The sequence below is a fragment of the Meles meles genome, chromosome 1, assembly GCF_922984935.1.
Source record: "Meles meles chromosome 1, mMelMel3.1 paternal haplotype, whole genome shotgun sequence".
Classification (NCBI taxonomy): domain Eukaryota; kingdom Metazoa; phylum Chordata; class Mammalia; order Carnivora; family Mustelidae; genus Meles; species Meles meles.
Window position 1 is genome coordinate 197,468,783 of NC_060066.1, and position 19,173 is coordinate 197,487,955.

At 58.4% G+C, this 19,173-nt stretch overlaps 1 protein-coding gene across 4 annotated transcripts in view; it reads right to left on the minus strand.

The window, feature by feature from the left end:
- RPS6KA1 (ribosomal protein S6 kinase A1) overlaps positions 1-18,420 on the minus strand; it is a 40,070-nt gene extending 21,650 nt beyond the window's left edge. Inside the window, exons 1-7 of one of the 4 annotated variants that reach the window (XM_046007041.1) lie at positions 18,198-18,323; positions 12,088-12,132; positions 6,208-6,378; positions 3,423-3,539; positions 3,085-3,166; positions 822-902; positions 563-642 (exon numbers count right to left, since the gene is read on the minus strand). In XM_046007041.1, the coding sequence (XP_045862997.1) occupies positions 563-642; positions 822-902; positions 3,085-3,166; positions 3,423-3,539; positions 6,208-6,267 (420 nt within the window). In that variant the 5' untranslated portion in view covers positions 6,268-6,378; positions 12,088-12,132; positions 18,198-18,323. Of the gene's footprint in view, positions 1-562; positions 643-821; positions 903-3,084; positions 3,167-3,422; positions 3,540-4,330; positions 4,627-6,207; positions 6,379-12,087; positions 12,133-18,197 lie in introns of those variants that run through there. The other 3 variants (XM_046007021.1, XM_046007031.1, XM_046007013.1) reach the window with 3 other exon arrangements.
- Between the last annotated feature and the right edge of the window lie 753 nt (positions 18,421-19,173).

The following is a 19,173-nucleotide window of genomic DNA, read 5'->3' on the forward strand; positions in this document are numbered from 1 at the left end:
TAAGGGGCACCTGGGTGGCTCAGTCGGTTGGGTGTCTGCCCTCGGCTTGGGTTATAGTCTTGGGGTCCTGGGATGGAGCCCCACGTTGGGCTCCCTGCTTGGCGGGAAATCTGCTTCTCCCTCTTCCCTCCACCTCTGTCCCTCCCACTCATGCTTGCTCTCTCTCTCTCTCTCAAATAAATAAAATTAAAAAAAAAATCACATAGGGCATAATGTTAAAATATCTAGATTTCTGGGAGAATTTGGGCTTCTTCCCATTCTCACAGCCCTGCCCGGGGCAGCCCCAGAAGAATGGAGGTGGAGGGCTGAAAGACCCCTTAGCTCTCAGGAACGAGGATGGTGTCAGACACAGGGCCTGAGCCTCCTCACCCACCCCAGGAGAAACTCTGGGGCTTGGTCAGGGCATATGCTCTGTCCCAGGGTAGGTTCCTAGGTCTGGGCAGGCCTGGATGGGTCCCAGGTCCAAGCCACACTGGCCACGTTCTTCACAGAGCTCTGGAATGAGAGGCCTCATCCCTCCACCTCCATCCCGGGGCCCTATGGCAGTGGGGTGTCAGCTCACCTCTTTAGAGAGCCGCGTGAAGAGGTCCCCGCCACGCAGGAAGTCCAGAATAAGATAGAGCTTTCCCTCAGTCTGGAAGGCTGGGGAGAGGGGAAAAGGCAATGGGGGAGCCAGTCGGGCCTTGGGCCCTGCCCCTCTGCCCTAAGCTCCCTTGGCCTGCTGGGGGTGGGGGCAACATCCAGGAAAGGCAGCAGTCCACAGGCAGGACAGGGCTGGCAGGCAGGCTGGGAACTCAGGGAGGATCTGCGTGTGGTCTTACCATAGTGCAGCTTCACCACAAACGGGTGATTTACATCCGCTAGGATGTCTCTCTCCATCTTGGTCCGAACGCGGTCACGCACTGGCCAGAAGAGAAAGGCAGTCATGGAGAATCTGGCCCCCCGAAACGATCATCCCCAAGCTCTGGCTAAGAAGAGATCTCTTTTTCCACGCATTCCTCACACCTCATGGGAGTGCCCAGGGCTGGGCCCCAGGCGCCCTGCCCATTCCTCACACCCCACCTCTGCCCCATTCAATCCAGCCAGTCTGAGCAATCTGTTCTGTCCTGTGTGCTCTTAACCTTTGCCCCCAGGGCTCCCCACAGCAGGATGCTTTTACCAGCCCCCTCCCCACCTGGCACCAAAAAATCCCTAATGTCGGTCTGAAGGATGGGGATATAGTCACTTGGGAGCTAGTTAGTCAGATTCCTTTCCTTGGGCCTAAAATTCAGATTCATGAGCCTAAGCAGGCACTCTCACATATTTTTCTTTCTTTTTTTTTTTTTTTTAAGAATTAAAGTCCTGGGGCACCTGGGTGGCTCAGTGGGTTGAGCCTCTGCCTTCAGCTCAGGTCCTGATCTCAGGGTCCTGGGATCGAGCCCCACATTGGGCTCTCTGCTCAGCAGGGAGCCTGCTTCCCCCTCTCTCTCTCTGCCTGCCTCTCTGCCTACTTGTGATCTCTCTCTATGTCAAATAAATAAATAAAATCTTTAATAAAAAGAAAAAAGAATGAAAGTCCTTAGGGCACCTGGGTGGCTCAGGTGGTTAACTATTTGCCTTTGGCTCAGGTCATGATCCTAGCAGGTTCCCTGCACAAGCTCCCTGCTCAGTGGGGAGCCTGCTTCTCCCTCCCACTCCCCCTGCTCGTGCTCTCTCTGTCAAGTAAATAAAATCCTTTTAAAAAACAAACAACAAAAAAAAAACAAGAATAAAAGTCCCTAGGCATTCTGATCACCAGCAGCTTCTTCTTTGACTCAGCTCAGGCCTCACCTCCTCGAGGAAGTCTTCCTTCAACTGCCAGACTGACTGAGCGTCCTCTCTCCTACAGTGCTTGCGCTTGCCCCTTCAGAGCACTTTTCACCCTCTCCTTTAATTTCCTCGTTTCCTTCATCAGACGCGGCATGGGCCATGCTGGAGCCGGACTATTCCAGCCACTGTTTCCCAAATACACCTTACATTTTTACACTTTTGCTCAGGCAAAGACCTTCTCCTTCCTGGGGTATCTTTTCTCTACCATTTTTAGTCTGGAGAACTCCTAACTCATCCTTCAAGGCACAGCTCAGGTGGCCCCTCCTTATGTGAGCCTACCCTCTGAGACCGTAACCCACCAGTCCCCAGGCTCCCCACTCACAGCCCCAACTGCCCCACACTGCAGGCTTGACTGGGCCACTCGCACCCTGGCCTGGGAGGCCTTCAGAGCAGTGACCAAGTCCTCCGCCCTCCCTGCCATGGCTCCCATCATCCCTCCTGGGGAATGACTTCTACCCCTACCAAGCTGGCGTGAGGGCATCAAAGCTACAGCACCCCACAAACAACCCTTCACGGGCCACAAGACCCCTAAAGTCTACAAGGTCAACACTTCTGATCCTCCCCACCTCACCCCAACCAGGGCCCACTCCCCCCACCACCCGCTGGTCAGTGTGGCTGCTCTCGTTCCCAGACTGCTCAAAGGGTCACTGCCCAGCCCAAAATCCACCACCACCCACCGTCATGCCCTTTGTGAGCCTTGGAATGCCAGACCTGGCCTTGGGCTCCCTTCTGAACCTCCCTGCTCTCCATCTCTGTGGCTCTGCCTCAACTTCCCCTCTCCTACCCTCCCTGTCTCCCAGACTCCCTGCCTCTTCCTTCACACCCTTCTCCACCCTGAGAGGTCTCCCTCAGCCTTCCAAGCATGAAATAGCTCTCCCAGCTCATGTCAATGCCAGGCACTTGAGGACCCCTGCCACAAACACACGTACTTCCTCCTTGCCTCCCTTCCAGATCTTTATCTTCAGCTACGGCAATGGGTGCTTGGCTCTGGGAAAGAACGGAGGGATGAGGCTAATCCCCCAGAAGTCTTTTCTTTGAAACAGACGCTGTCTTTGCCATGACGTGGGAGGGGGGTAAGGGGAGGCTGAGGACAGACCTGTTTCTCTACCTTCAGACCAGGTGCTCCTGGAAATAGAGCCATCTCCTCCATCAGACCCAACACTCTGGAGAACAGGGCTGTCTCCCTCAATCCTGTGCCCAGCTTGGGCTCTGCATGGGGAGGCGACCTTCACTCACCTTTCAGCGTTGCCTTCTTTAGTACCTTCATGGCATACAGGTGCCCACTGTCAGGTCGTGTGACCTTCCGCACCAGGAAGACCTGAGAATGCAACAGGGAAAAGGCAGAGGAGAAGCTGGGGAGGCCTGTTAGCTCCCATCCCCCAGGCCCTAGGCTGACCTCTAACTTCCCTGAGCCCCAGGTTGAACTTTTGCCCTCCCTGGGTACCAAGGTGACCTCCTGTCCTCCCCTGAGACCCATCAACCCCTGCCCTCTGATCCTGAACCCCAAGGGGACCCCTCACCCCCACCTCTGACACGACCAGTGCAGCAGTCCCAGTTGCGGGCCCAGGACTCACTTTGCCAAAGGATCCCTGGCCCAGAACCTTGAGCAGCTCAAAATGGGACGGGTCGGCCTTCTCAGAGCCAGCCTTGACGTGGTGCGTGATGGAGATCTCCTTGAGGATGCCCTCATCCTAATGGGAGGGATAGAGCTGGTGAGCACAGGGGGCCCATCCAAGCCCCCTCCCCCTGGAGACAGGGCTCTGCTGGCCACACCAGACAGCTGTACCGACAGGGCTGGCCTCCTCTTCGTCAATGCCCCAAGGGCCTCAAGGGCCAGGGACGGTCAAACCACCAAGTGCCGCGTCAGGTGAGGCCCTGCTCCCACCGCTCCTGCTACTCTGACCCGGGGAGGCCCAAGGAGATGCCCAGGCATGGCACGAGTTGTGCCTGTGGGTCTCCCTTCCCCCTGCTGCAAAGGTTTTGCTTTTGCCACAGTAGGAAGTAGAGCTTGTTCTCATCCCGGGGAGGCAGAGCTGGGCTTTTCTTTCTGTCAGAGTGGATGATAGGATCCTTCTGGCCAGAAGGATGGCTCAGAGTCACAGGGACTCAAAGTCCACCAGAGACTACCCACACGAACCCAGTAAGTGCCAGTCTGAGCTGGCCAGGAGCTGAGGCCAAAGACTCGACGAGCCCACCCCCGCTCCAGCTTTGAGACTTCCATCATAGGAATCTACTAAAAACCCCTTGCCAGGTCCTAGCTCTTCTGGGACCCTCCTGCCCTCCCTTCAATCAGCCGCTGGTACCCTGGAGCTCAAAGCACCTCCTTACTTCCCCAGGAAGCAAGTCTGGGCAGGGGCCAGTTGTCCAGCCGAGCCAGGCCGGGGCCAGGAGAGCCGGAAGCCAACTGAGGCCAAACTCGCCGTCCAGGCACCTGCTCCAAGGGCCCCAGCCAGGCCGGGACCAGACATCTGGGCGCACTCACCGAGTCCCGCCTGGGGCCACAGCCAGGGCCAGGGGCAGGCAGAGAGGTCTGGCTGGTCTGGGGCCGCTGCTTCCTGGGCAGCCAGGGGAGCAGGGCCCAGAGCCGCAGGCGGGGCGGCTTGGGAGCCTGCTCCATCCGCCCGGCAGGGCCAAGGCACCATGGCAGGAGCAGGCAGCGTCGGGGGCCGCCTCGGAGGTGGCCAGGCCCAAGGCGGATGTGCAGGGTGAGGGCGGGGGCTGGGCCCAGCTCAGGGCCGCCAATCACCCGGGGCCTGTGGTTTCCCAGCTCCAGGCCTACAATCTTACCACGGTCCCTTCCTCTCTTGCCCCCCCTCTCCACTGCCTGCGGGCCGCCCTCTGGCCCTGTCCCCCTCATCCTGCCCGTGGGCCTGCAAAGGGAAAGCCCCATGCCAACACAGCTGCTGAGGGCTAGATGGGTACCTGACGGGCAGAGACAGGCATCTAACGTGTAAAGGCGGATGAGGGGAGACACCCAACAGGCAGAGGCGGGCATCCACAGGTAAAGACGGGTGAAGGTGGGCAGCTGTCAGGCAGCAGTGGGTGGGGACATCGGCCCACGAGGCAGGGACGGAGGGGGACACACACCCAGCCAGCAGAGGTAGGAAAAGCACACACACAACAAGCAGAGACAGATGGGGACACGTACCCAACAAAGCTAAGGCAGGAGGGGACCCATACTTAACAGGCAGAGGGGCCCAGAGCATACATCCAACAGGCAGAGACAGAAGGGGACGTGAACTCAACAGGCAGAGACAGATGGGGACCCAACAGGCAGAGACAGATGGGGGCTGGCATCCAACAGGTGGAGACAGATGGGGACTCGTACTCAACAGGCAGAGACAGAAGGGGACACAACTCAACAGACACCCAACATGTGACATGTACCCAACAGGTGAAGACAGGCACTCCTCAGGTGGAGACAGAGATGGGGACCCGGTAAGAGAGGCGGGTGGGTCACAGAAAGAGAAAGCCAGTCAGTGAGGCCCAGGGAGACCAACAGACATGCAGGCCAGACACACAGAAAGCCAGCTCCGAGACTCAAGGGCAGAGCTCCAGTTCTTGCTGGTCTGCTGGGGGCTGGGGGAGAAGGTGAGGGGACATCACCCCACATCTGGGGCAGCAGTCCCATCTTTGTGGCAGACACCCCTCTGAGTCTCATCCCTGCAGGGCCTGCGGAGGGCCCAGCACCGATGCAGTGGGCGAGAGGACCATCTCCTGAGTGCAAGCTGATAGCTTTGTCTCTGATCCAAATTCCCCAAATCCGCTATCCCCACTGCAGATACAGGCAGTTGAGGCCCAGAGGCCAGTGACTCACGCCGGCTGAGAGCAGACCGGTGGCAGAGCCGGCTAACACTCAAATCCTTCCCCTAGTTACTGCCTGGCTTGGGGTCAGCGGGCCTTCAGTGCCAGGACGGGGTGAGCAGGGAAGTCAGCCAGAGCCCTGCCCTGCTCATCCGATCCCACCCCCTCTCTCAACACCGGGGTCAGTCCAGGGACGTCCCATTCTAGGTCTGGGACCCGACAGACACAGCCCCATCTTCAGGCGACCTTGAACACCCACAAAAGTTGCAGCCACAAGAAGCTGCAGGCTCTGCAGGCTTTGCAGACCCCTGAGGAGAAGCCTGGGCAGGACAGGCAGAAAGCCTGACTCAGAGAGGGGCTGAGGCGAGCCGAGGCCACACAGCAGCCCTTGCCCACCCCGCCCTGAGGTTTGAGCCTCCGCTCGCCTGCCTCTGAGGACACTCCCTGGGGACAGAAGCAGTCACCCGGAAACCCCAGGGGACAGAGCCACTCCCAAACCCATTCCTTGCCCAGGGTCATGGGGACAGAGACTAGGCAGACCAACCCTCTGCTCACCTTTCTGGGACAGGGGAGTGAGTCTCTCTCACCCCTGGGGAAATCTGCCGGGGTCTGCATGGTGGGGCTCAAGCGGTGGCCAAAGGGCCCCGGTACTCCTCCACTTCTGCTTTTTCAGCCTTCCCGGCCCAGAAGGCAGGGTCCCTGACCCCCTCCTTCTCACTTCCCCCTCTGCAAGGAGGAGGGACAGAAGACGGGTCAGGCTCCCCAGCCGAGGAGGGGACACTGCAGACCCCAAGCCCATGACTCCGGGGTGGGGGTGGTCCAGGGATACAGCCCTCATCATCTCCTCTGATCCTAAGGAGGGGAGACTAGAACACAGACAAAAGTCACAAGATAATGAGGCAGTGACACACTGGGCATCCCAGCACCTGCAAACAGCCCCTTGAGAGAATGTGGGGCAGAAGTCAGCAAGGCCGTGGTCTCTGAGTGCCCCAGGCCAGAGTGCAGAAGCTCCTTCCCCAGCAGTGACCTTCCTACGGCTGGGCCCACCCAAAATGGCAGCCCCCACAGCAGGCACCGCCACACCCAGCCCTGCCCGGCAGAAGCCTGCCAGGCCAGGGCGCTGGGACGGGCAAGGGGGCCAGAGGGCCTCACCAAAGTCTGAGAGGAGGAGAAGGTAGCAGTGAGGCAGGGGCTGACCAGGCCCAGCCCCCTTCCGCACGGCCTGGCCGCATCAGTCCCACCAGTACCCCCACAGGAACTGGCACACCCACAAATACACACAGGCCGATGATCGGAAACCATTTCCACAGACATGTGGAAACACACGCCCCCACGTACACACGGACTTCCCCTTCCAGTCCTCAAAGGGCCTCCAACGACAGTCTGCTGATGGCCTGCTGGTGGTTGGGAAACAGGCCTCCTCAGACAGGCCACTCACTGCACCCAGCTCCGGCAGGGCTGTGGAGGCCGGGACAGCCCGAGGAGCCCCAAAGCTCTCTGGGCTGGAGCCAGCTGGGCCCCCCCACCAATCCTCAAATCCCTGAGAAGCAAAGGAAGACTTTGTGGCTAGCAGAGTACAGGAAGGGGCTACAGGAAGGAAACAGTCTCAGAACTGCCTTCGCTGGAGGGTCTGTGCTGGTACTGTGAGGCCTCTGGTGGCAGGAGTGGGGGAGGACAGGCACCAGACCACATCCCTTGGTCCCTGCCCCATTCTCCCCTACAGACACTTCCTCTTACTTACTTCCTCCTACAAGGCAGCTGGGAGAGAAGCCCAGAGCCCCTCGGCCTGATCCCTGGTCTCTAGGGTCCCCGATGTGGGCCTCCCTCCACCACCTGCTGCAGCCCAAACCCAGCTGCCAATCCCAGCGGTAACGGACACCCACAGTCCCTTCCCCAGGTGGCAGTGAACACAAGGCGTCCCAGGCCTACCCCCTCTGGTGGGACACATGGCTCCCGTTCTGTCTCCTGGTTCCTTGGGGCAGGTGAGGAGAGGTGGGCAGTTCCCAGGCATCCCTGCTGCACTAGGCCAGGACCGGCACGAGTGACAAGAACCTGCCCCTTCTCAACGAAGCATGTACCGCACGAGGCCTTTCTTTCCTTCAACCTCTACCAGTGTGGCTTCTGCCGGGCCCTGTGTGTTATCTTTGAGAGAGATCCTGTCATCCCATTTCAGAGCCAGGAAAACCAGACTCGCAGAGAAAATGACTTGTCCGAGACCACATGGCTAGAAAGGGGGGCAGCTAAGGGCAAAATCAAAGAGTGTTTGCTTCTGAAGCCTACATTCAAGCCCCCAGTGCGAGCCTGGTTCCCCTTTGGACATCCTCAAAGCTGCCCCCCCCACCCCCTCTGGACCCGTCCCCAAGCTACGAGCCTGACGCTAAGAGGCGCACATGTTAAGACTCAGGCCTTGTTCTCAGGCTGCTCCTGAAAATCCATGACAAGGAAACAGAAGAGGCTACAATCCTACAATCCAGTATTATGGGTGCCCAGGAGCAGTAACAATCTGCCAAGGGTGAGGTCCCAAAAGACTTTTCCAGAGGGGGTGCAGCCCAGCTAAACCCCGAGGACGAACAGGAGCTGTCCAGGCAGAAAGGAGGGGAGAAAAGACCCTCTTTGCAGAGGATACCTGCACGAAGAAGAGGTTGAGGCAGGAGTGCAGGGTACGAAGGTAAGAACTGTGCACTCACTAGCTGAGCGCTCCCAGGCAAATTTCCTTCCCTGTGTGAGCCTCAGTTTCCCCTTCTGTAAAATAGAGGTTAAAACTAAATACTCCAGCCCGGGAAGGTGGTTGCTACAAGTACAGTGAACCAGAGATGAACGGATGCTGTAAGCAGGACTTTTCCCTGGATCGGGCGGGTGATCTCACTGCTGCAGTCTCCTCCCGGCAGGCTGCGGGGACACAGCCCAGCCACATGGTCCCCGGGTCCACGGGAGGGTGGGCTGGCCTACCCCGGCCAGTCCGAGGGAAGTTCCCCCCAACACCTGAGGCCCCCAAGGCTCCCCAAAGTCCACAGTCACATCCTGCTTGTGCTCCGGCCAGAGGAGCAGGAGGGATCCGGGATGGATCAGGGTTTCATAAACAGGAAGAGAGGATGGGAGGGGGGAGACGCTCAGCTCTCAAAATAGACCTGCCGGTGCTTCAAAGGGGTCCAGCTCCGGAGATGGGGGGGTTGGGGGGGCCGGGGGCGCCTGGTCCACCGTCATGGAGAGAGGGAGGGTGAGTGGAGCCCCAGTCTGCCTGAAGTCCCCAAGAGTGCCAGGGTGCCGAAGGGATCCGGGGAGCTCTTGCCCTGGACTGCTGTCCATACTATGGCGGCTAAAACCCAAATCCCCCTTTCGGCCTAAAATGAATAAAATAAGCAAGCATTAAACACCAAGCTTTGAGGAGGCCTGGCTGGCTCAGTCAGTGGAGCAGGCGACTCTTGGTCTCAGGTTATGAGTTCAAGCTCCACACTGGATGTAGAAATTACTTAAAAATTCAAACTTTAAAAAAAGAACAAAACAAACCCAACACACCAAACTTTGTGTAACTGTTTAATTTATACATATCACACTCCCTCCCCCAGGGGGGCCTGAAGGCAGACCCTATTCGTCCTTTACTGGAAAAGCATTAGAACCTCAGAGGAGCACGGCACCTGCCCAGGGTTCCACAGCAAATGAAAAAGGGGCAGGATTCTGAACTCAGAATGCTGGACTCCCAAGAGCCCCTCCCTGCCTCGTCTCCACCTGGAAGGCCCAGGCAGAAAGGAGGGGAGAATTTTGGGGCTGCCAAATCTGGCCGTTGGAGGCCCAGCCAAATGCCAGTTCTGCAGGGAAGGGGGCCGGGAGCCCTAGAGCCCACCGTGACACTTCCTCCCCTGCCACTCGGAACAGCAACCATCCATCTGGTCCATGCTGGCCCTGAGCATAGGTGCCCCTTGCTGGTTCCCCAGGACTGCTCCTCTTACCATGTCACTGGGAGAAACGTGGGCACGTGGAAAGGGGTGTATTTCTCTGCCCGATATGGGGCCTGGCACAGAATGGAGATTCTCTGTGCCCACGGTCATGTTCTCTACCAATCCAGCAGCCACTACCGCACGGCTTGTCTGTCTCCACCCTTCCCTCAAGCCTGAGAGCAACCTGAGGCTGGGGTTGCTGACTCATTTTAGGGCCCTCCAGGGTCACAGCACAGTGCCCCTAAAGTCTGATGACGCAAAGGAGAAACCGGCCTGCTCCCAGCTCATTGCACTGCACAGTGATGAGGTCCTGACCACAGGCTGAGCGCCCCCTGGTGTGCCAAGCCCAGAAGCAGGCACCGGGGATTATGTGAGGTTCTGGGGGCAAGAAGAGATAAGCAGGTGTTTAGAAATGGTGGAACCGGGGGTCACAGGGACCCAATACTCCCCCCCTGCAGCACGCAGAGTTCTCTGGGCTGGAGAAGTATGGGCTCTGTAGGCAAGCAAGACCTGACTCCATTGTGCACCAGCTATGTGACCTCGGGCCTCGATTTTCTCATCTGTAAAATGGGGATAGTAACAATCTTTACATCAGGGGTGTTGTGGAAACTACACGTAAAGCTCCTGGAGTGGTGCCAGGTATGGGTTAAGCTCTTTCTCTTCCTTAACATGGCCTTCAAGGCTCTCCTTGCCCATCCATCCCCAGCCTTGTCTCCCTTCTGATCCCAGGGTCTTCTGCTTGAGAACAGGCATCATAGGCTTGAGACCCAATGTAGGTTACCTGCCTAAGTTCCTGCCCTCTCCCAACAGGCCCCTCTAGCCCCTGGGGTAGCTTACCACCTTTCCCCACAAAGCTGCGAGCTTCTACGCAACCCCCAGAACTTGAATCCTAAGATCTGAACATCCTGGTTCTTCCTTGAATCTTTGTTACGAAGCAACTAGAAGCAGGTACTCTGGAAGGAGGTTCTCCAGACCAGGGGCCCAGACAAACCGAGGGACCCAGTCTCTCCCACTCAGTCTGGCCGCTGCTGGCCAAGGTGGCCAAAGTGACCATCAGAAGAGAGGGACAGCCTACTTATCTCACCTTGCCATACCTCGGGCAGCTCAGCTCCCTTATCTTAGGAGGCTGAAACAAGGCAAACCTCGAGACCAGCTCTAGGTCTATTTCAAAGGTCAAGCTCATGGCAAGTCTGGTGCCCAGGCCGATCCAGGTCTAGAGGGTGTGGCCCCTGGAAGCGGGGCAATACTGTCCTACCCATGCTACTGGTGCTGAAGTCACTGTGCGTGCACGTGGGGCAGTTACAACCTCATCTGTCCCTCCCACCACTCCCTTGAGCTAGGCACCATCGTCCCCAATTTACAGATGAGGAAACTGAGACTCGGAAGGGAGAACACCTCTGGCCAAATAGTGAGCATGGAGCCAGGAATTGAAGCAGGTCTGCCCTAATGTCAGAACCCACGCTCCATCCTCCCTAGGCAGCTTCCCAAGCACACACACCACCTGCCGCTCTCTCCCCGTCCCCCAATGGCCGGCAGCTCTGTGGCCTCATAGCTCCCGAAAACCGGCTGTGCTCTTTCCAAACAGAGCAATGAGAAAGCCCAGGCCTAGAAGGAACAAAGGACCCACCCAAGGTCACACTACTGTGGAAACACAAAACCAGCAACAGGGACTGAAGGGCTAAAGGGAGGCGCCCAAGGGAAGCAAAGACAGTAGGGGAGGGAACCAGTCCTGGGCGGGGAGGTGGGAACCCAGAGAAACGGCCAGGTGCCATGTGCCAGGCACTAGGCCCTGGTTAGACTTGGGGGGCCACCCTTCAGGCACCAGCACCGCATAACCCAGAAGATTCTAGGCCCTCATCATGCCCAGCTGACCTGAGCCTCTCCCATCAGCCCTTCAGCCCTTTCCTTACAGCCAGCCCAGCTGCCATGAGGAAATAAACCAAGGAAGTGGCCTGGGTGAGGAGGAGCCAGAGTTCTAGCCGAATTCTGCTCCTAACCCAGGCTCAGCCGCAGTCCCCTCGCCTAAGAAATAGGAAGGATGAGGGGCTCCTGGCTGGCTCAGTGGGTAGCTGGCGACTCTTGATTTCAGGGATGTAAGTTCAAGCCCCACACTGGGTGTGAGATTCCTTAATAAAATCTCTAGCGATGGCTGGGTGGCTCAGTTGGTTAGGTGACTGACTCTGGCTCTGGTTGTGATCTCAGGGTCCTGTGATCGAGCCCCACATCGGTGTGCGCATCTCTCTTTCTTTCTCAATGAAGAAATAAAATATTTTTAAAATAAATAAATAAAACAAAAACTTAAAAAGAAAGGAAGGAAGGAAAAGAAAGGAAAGAAAGAAAAGAAAGGAGGAAAGAAAGAGAGAGAGGAAAGTTGGAGCAAGCTTTCTCTGTGCACAGGGTCACCTCAAGGACTCAGTGGGACCAGAGCTGGGTGGGCCTCCCTCCTCCTTTACAACCATGCAAACGGTCCCTTGCTCAGGGTGCTTGCCTTGGTCCTCACCTTGGATGGCTGCAGTCCAGCTTCTTCCCCTGAGGCCTGTCCATTCTAGAAAAGAGAAGGGAAGGAAGATTGGGGAATATTACCAGAACTTCCCAGGGTGGAAGAGAGCAAAAACAGACCCGGCCAGAAGCCCCCACACCCACCCTGGGGGGCTGCCCTGGCTAGCTAGGGAGGCCATGTAGGCAAGGGCCCTCTGCCCCCACCTTCACTGCAGGGGGACAGGTATCAGGCCCTCCTGCAGCAGCCCCTCACCCGCATTTCCCCCCTCCCTCCTTCATGCTCTCTGCCTGGCAAAGCCCTCATCTCTGAAGACTGAGCTCAAATGTCATCTCCTCCCAGGGAGAAGGAAAGGGCATGTGTGACTCCCAGCTCTACTGGAGACAAACTGAGTCTGTGCTAACGAATCGACTGCCAAGAGGCCTCAGTCTCCCGATCTGTAAGCTGGGGAGAGTTACCCGCACCTCCCAGAACTGCTGCAGGGATGTAAGGAGACCAAGTCTGCACCAGTGACCAGCCTGGAGCTGCTGGCTGCCCTGTCCTTGCCCCATTCTCAGACTCCTCCCCTGCCCCTGCCAGGCAGAACCACGGCTGCCACACAGCTCCCCTGCATTCCTCCCCTGTGCCACTGGCGACGCGGCAGAGACTATATACACAGAGGCCTGCCCTTCCTCATAGAGGGGAGGACAGAGATTAGGCCTTGGTGCTAACAGCTGCTCTCTTCCGAGCCCCTGCCACATGCCAGGCACTGGGCTGGGTGCCTCCTGCTTGTGGCATCATTAAATCCTCCTGACCTGGGAGGGAGGCCCTGTCCCCACTTGGCAGACGAAGAAACTGAGGCTCAGAAGAGCATGGTGATGGCACCTAAGGTCACAGGACTGGGAAGCGGAGATGCAAAATCCAGACTCTGACACCCAGGAGGTGATCAAGGAAAGGTCTGTTATAGAGGAGCCCAGCCTCAGCGGGGCGAACCACCTGCAGAGCGGTGGCCGCTGGAGCCTGTTTCTAGGCAGTCCTAGAAATGCTTCTTCAGGCCCCTAGACTTCGCCCTCAGGGGTATACCAAACCCAGCCCATCCCTTTCCTGTGTGATAGGAGGTGAGTAACCAGGCCTTGGGAAGCAAGGAAGGAGCAGTCCCCACCCCACCTGGCACAGCCGGAGTGTGGGGAGGCAGACGGCGGCTCCTCCTGTTAGCGAGACCTGTTAGCCTCGGGCAGGTCAGGACTTTGGAGCCAGGGGCTGGGTCCACAGGGCAGCTGTGGCTTTGCCTGGCAGAAGCAGGCACAGCTGTGCTCTGCCCATTACATAATCTCCCGGCCCCTGGAGCGGCTCCTCCCTGCGGCTCGCAGAACATCCTGCCCCCTGAGCCCCTTTAATGCCCCAACCCTCCCCAGGGCTCGCTGCTCTGCAGGTCCCTCCACACACACATACACATACGTGCTGTCATCTCTCAGCAGCCTGGGGGGAGGGCTGGGTGGCGCAAAGCCAGGGAGTAGGGGGTAGGGGCCATGATGCCTTTATATGTTGAGTTCACCCGGCATTCTAGACTCCTGCAATAATTCCCACAGTAGGTCACAACGGCCTATCTGCAGACCAGGTCCCCCCATCCCGCCCCCGCACTCCTCATTCCAAACCACTGTCCCTCCTCAAACTCAACTGTGAGCCTTGCATTGAGCAATCAACTCTCGCTCACACACTCCTGAGAACCTTCTATGGACCCAGCCCCAAACCCTTCCATGGCTTCCCACTGCCCACACAATAAAGTCCCAGCTCCTTGGCATGGCATTCAAGACCATCATCCCCAACTGCCCAACACGGGCGATTAAGCATGTGGGTTCTAGAACCTAATGTTTTGGGTTCAAATTCTGGCTTCTACCACTGCATAACCCTGAGGTTACTTCATTTCTCAGGGCTTCGGTTTCCCCATCTGTGAAATGGACATGAAAGCAATGTATCTCATTGGGAGGTGACAGGAAGCAAACAAAATCTGCCCGGTCCACAAACAACAGCCATCATCATTACTGGGTCCTATTCTTGAGCTTAACCGAATGACCTGGGACCCTGGGCAGACCAGCTTGTTTCATATCCCTAGCATCTGCACGGTGGCTCCTTCCACCAAGAAAACCCTTCCTGCCTTGTCACTTTGGCAAACGCCTGGCCTTCTTCCAGCAATGTCCTCTCCACTGTTCACAAGGTCTCAAGTCCTTTCCTCCCTCTTCTGGACCCCAGAAGCACCGAGCAAACCCCAGGTGAACTCGGGAAGAAGCCACGGTTTGTCCATCATCATTTCCCAGCACCCAGCTCAGGGTCTCGCACGCCGTCGGTCACAGGAAAGCGCTGCTCAGCAGAGAGAGCAAAAAGCCCAGACCAGGTTCTAGTAACTTCTATTTTTCAGACATGGCTCAGAGTTAAGGGACTTACCTGAGGTTCCTCACCTAGCAGGTGATGGACATGGGACCATAACCCGAAGTCACAAGGCTGCAAGCCTAAATCCCCAGTAAGGGAAGGGAGGAGGTCTCGGATGCCCCCAGAGGTGTGGGCTTACGGAGCAGTATCTGGACGGTTCAGGGGACCCCAGAGGCCCTGTCTGGCTGTCTCCGGTCCCAGGGTCTCTGGCCTGGGTGCCACCCTCATGAAACCCCATGCCTGTAAGAGCTGATGCATGACGTTTCTAGAAAGGGATGGGCAGCCCTGGAGAAAGGACTGGGAGTGAAGAAACCACAGGGGAGCCTCCTCCTCAAAGCCAAGGTCCTGGGAAGACAGGGTCCATTGCCCCTCTGGCCTGACTGTTGCACAGGCAGGTGGGAAGAACACAGTTCCCCAGCCACAAAGACAGCTGCTAATCCGGCTCTGCCGGCTGCTTGCTCTGACCTTGGGTCTGTCACGTCACTTCTCTGACCCTCGGTTTTCTCATCTGTGTCGAGGCCAGGTCTGTCTTGTTCACAGCTGCACTGTTGCTTGGCACAGTACTTGTCACATGATAAGTACTCAATAAATATTCGCTGAATGAATGAATAAATGAATAAATGAAAGTGGACAATGACGCTGACCTTGCAGCATCCCGAGTCAAAGACCTTGTCTAAAAAGTCTGGCATAGGAAGGGCCCTCGGGCCTCACGCACTCTTCTTGCTCTTCTTCAGGGAGCACTGTTCCTAGGAGAGCTGCCCCCAGACCACTGTGCCCCCTCCCCAGAGGTCAGAGATGGATTCTAAAAGGCATTCGTCCTTCTCGCCCAGGCAGCTCTGTCTTGAGAAGTGGGGCTCAGGGCAGCATCTGGAGAAGCCAGGCAGCAGATGGACAAAGACAGCACGTGCCCCACGGGCAGGAAGCAGCCCCAGGAGCTGGGTTCAGAGCCCAGCCCTGGCAGCCCTGCACGCTGCTGGAGGCTGGGGGCCAGGTGCCAGGATTGGCTGGCACCACCGGCCCTCTGAAAAGGCTGGACAGAGGCCCTGTGGAACAAAGAGAGTCTGCCAACATCCGGAGCCTCTCCTGGAGTCCCTTCCACCTGGGCCAGTTTGATCCCAGCCCTTCCCCATCCTTGAGCCCCGCCCCCCCCCAACTTGTTAGAAGACAGTGAGAGATCTGGACTCTGATCCTGTCTCTGACATGAATTCAGAGGCCAGTTCTCCTAAGTTCAGCTGTCCCATCCATAAAGGGGGGTAATAATCCCTTTTTTTTAAAAAAAAAAAGGTTCCCCCCAACATGGGACACAGTAAAAAAGTAAAAAAGCCACAGGCTTTACTGAGTCAGCCAGGCTCCCCAATGACCCCTACTTTGAGAAGGTGTTTAGAGAATTATTTTAACAAGGTAACAGAGGCGAAGCAGGGTCGGTGGCACACAGTGAAGCTCTGTACAGGGCAGGGCTGGGCCCCCGGAGAACGTTCCTGCTTTCAGCAGGGCCAGGGAAGGCCCAGGGCGGAATCCGCACCCACACGGCCACCTGGGCCAGGCCCTGCCTCCCAGCAGCCCATTTTCGGCAGCGTCACGAGATGGGCAGGGCCGTCCAGGCCCCAGGCCTCTGCCAAATGCCCCCGGCAGCCCCTTGCCCGCCTCCTTCCCAGCCAGGAGGCAGTGGCAGCACCTGTACCTGTGGGTCAGGCTACTGTATCGCTTACATGTCACCTGGGCTAAGAACAGCAAGGCCCTGTTCTCCAGTGAGAGCGGCCCAACCGGCGCCCCGGCTGCCCCCGTGGCTCCTGTTACCCAAACAATAACACCCAGACGCCTGGCACGTCCATACAGTGGGGGAGGGGGAGAACAGGCAGCAGCGCCCAGGGCTCTGCACCTCTCAGGCCCAGGAAGCATGAAGCTAGGACCCAGCACTGGCTGCTGGAGGAACAGAGGGGCAGAGAGGCTAAGGACCGGCTGAGGGTCACACAGTGTTTCCACGGTGAAGCTCAGAAATCACGATGCCCCCAGTCCTAGGAAATACACTAGTCTTCTCCTCTCACAGAACTCAGATGCAGTTGTACTCAAAACTGAGTCGAGTTTCCTGTTTAAACCTGGTCCCCTGCCCCAGGATTCCCCAAAGGGAAGCAGGAAGTAGTGCCCTGCACTGGGAGTCGAGCTCCTGGGTGTCTGCCCTTCCTGCGAGTACAACCAAGGTAAGTCCCTGGGTTAAGTACTTCCCAGCCTACCTTCCTCTAGGGAGGCCCAAGTCACAGGGGCATGCCAGGGCAAAGGCATCCATCTCTGAGCGCCCCCCCAACCAAGCCCTGATGCCCCAGGCCTTGTGTGTGGGGGGGGGGGGGTACTGCAGAGGGCAGTGTTCTTCACCTCAGAGGGTGAGTCAGCGAGAGAACCTCCGAGAGTCGTGCAGGGCCTGTAAAAACCCCATGGCAGGGATCCCAGAGCAATTTACTCCAAATTGCACCTTCAGGTTGGTTACCTAATCCTGCCGCGCCCACCATCCAATAGCCAGTGTCAGCTACGACCATCCCTTTAAAGGGGTAGCACACGCTGGGTGCTGGGGACCTGGGGTCCTCACTCTAAGCACAACCTGTGGCCCTGGGAGGCAGGGTACTTGGTGGTTGCCCCAGGTAAGAGGAGGCAGAGGAGGGGAGCTAGGCAGGGGCTAGGGACCAAAGCCAAGAGAAAATCACCTTGGCTCCCCTGCTCACTGAGGTCTTCACACCCTCCCAGTATACCCCCACATCCCCTCTGGAAATGGAGTTTCATCTGCCTCCTTCCCAGTATGAGACTGAGGGGAAAGTTTTATTAATCTGCTGGTTCAGGGCCTTGACCTTGACCCTGAGGGTCAAAGGGCACAGGAAGAGCTGGCCTCCTGCATCCTAGGGCTTGGCACCACAGAATCCTCAGAGGAGGGTAGAAGCTGCTTCTGGGAGAGGCTAGGTGACAGAGGCCAAAAACCCCAGGGGCCCAGCCCTTCCTATGGGAGGGCTCACAAGAAAGAAGGCAGGCACCAAGGTCCTCCATGTCTCCTGGAATAATCCTCACAAGGTCTAAGGGCTTTTCCCCACTGTCTTCTCCACAGCCTGGGGTAGGGGACACAGGTGTCCTCTGGCCCTAACCCAGGGGCAAAAAAAAAACCAAGAGTTTCAGCCTTAGACAGGTGGTGTCACCTCATATCCCACAACTGCCAAGGGTCAAGAGGGGTAACACTGCTAGGGTCAGCAGCAGAGAAGCGGGGCGCTCTCGGGGTAGGGCGCTGGGAGACATGAAAGAGACGTGGGGTTCTCATGACCCTCATCTCTTGTAGAATCCCAGACATCTGGCACCTCAGCCCTGCCCTTCTGCGCTGATAGAGGAAGCTCCGACAGCTCCCGGTACAGGTCCTAGGTGTGTGGGGTGACGGGGGTGGGGCAGATCTCAGGGCCTCGCGGGATCCCCTCCCCGTGCTAAGGGGGTTCTGGGCGCTTGGCGGAACTGTCCCTCGCGCGCGCGCGCGCGCGCACACACACACACACACACACACACACACACACACACCCGGGGCATAGGGGTGTGGAGCCCAAGAAGGGCACAAGAGACCGGAGTGCACTCGCGCCCTCGAGAGCGCCAGTCAGGCTGCAGCGGCGCCGCGAGCCGCCCCGCCCCCGTGGGGACCCAGGCTCGCCGGCGGCCGGCGCCCGTCCCCCGCCCCGCTCACTCACCTCCGGGTCCAGCGGCACCAGCTCCATGAGCGGCCAGGGCTCCTTGAGCTGGGCGAGCGGCATCGCGCCGCCGCCAGGCCGCCCGCGCTCCTCTGGCGGCCTGGGCCGCGCCGCCTCCCGAGTCCCGGGGTCCCCGGCTCTGCTCCCCTGCGCCCCCGCGCCCCCCACAAGACCCCCGCGCTGGGGCTGGGCCGTCCGCCGCCGCTACCGCCGCGGCACTCGCACTTCGGCTCCCTCCGTCACCCGGCGCCGCCGCGCCCATTGGCTACCTGCGCGAGGGGCGGGGCCGCTGAAGCCCCGCCCCAGACCCCGCGGCGCGGCTTTCCCGGAGCGGACCCCAGCCCCCGGCGCGCGGTAGGGCCCCGCCCCGCCTCCGCCGGGAGCTCCTGGCCGGTGCTCTGCTCCGCTTGCAAGAGGCCTTCCCGGCTCCTCCCTACCAAAACGCTGTCCTCCCCGTGCGGACCACGCCGGGGTCATCGCTTTCCCTTCATCTGCTCGCGCAGAGTCACGCCCCAGTTATTCCTTCTTCCTCCTGCGGGAGGGAAGCCCCCTGTTCCCCCAGCCCCCATCCGCCCGCCTCTCCCCTTCCCGCCCCAGGCAAGCACTCACACCGAATGACCCAGGCCGAGGCTTGAAAGGAACCTGGGCTCCACGCCCCTCAGGCCTTCACCTCACGAGGCCCTAGAGATCCCCCGGGATCTTAGCGCCCCAGCTCGGGGTAGGTTCCTATTATGTTGCCACCATCAGCACCCATAGCACCACCAGATTTTTTGGGTAATCTGTCCTTGAGGGGACCCCTTTCAAGCCAGATCTCCCAGAATCTCTCCAACTTTAGGCCCATTCCCGGGCTGATTTATGTTTGTTGCCCGCTCTGAGAGGGCACGGACCAGACTCCCAGGGTTGAGGGACACTTGGGCTGCACGTGGAGTAAAAGGCCAGGGAAAAGGGCTCCTCTTGGAGAGATTCAACCTCCATA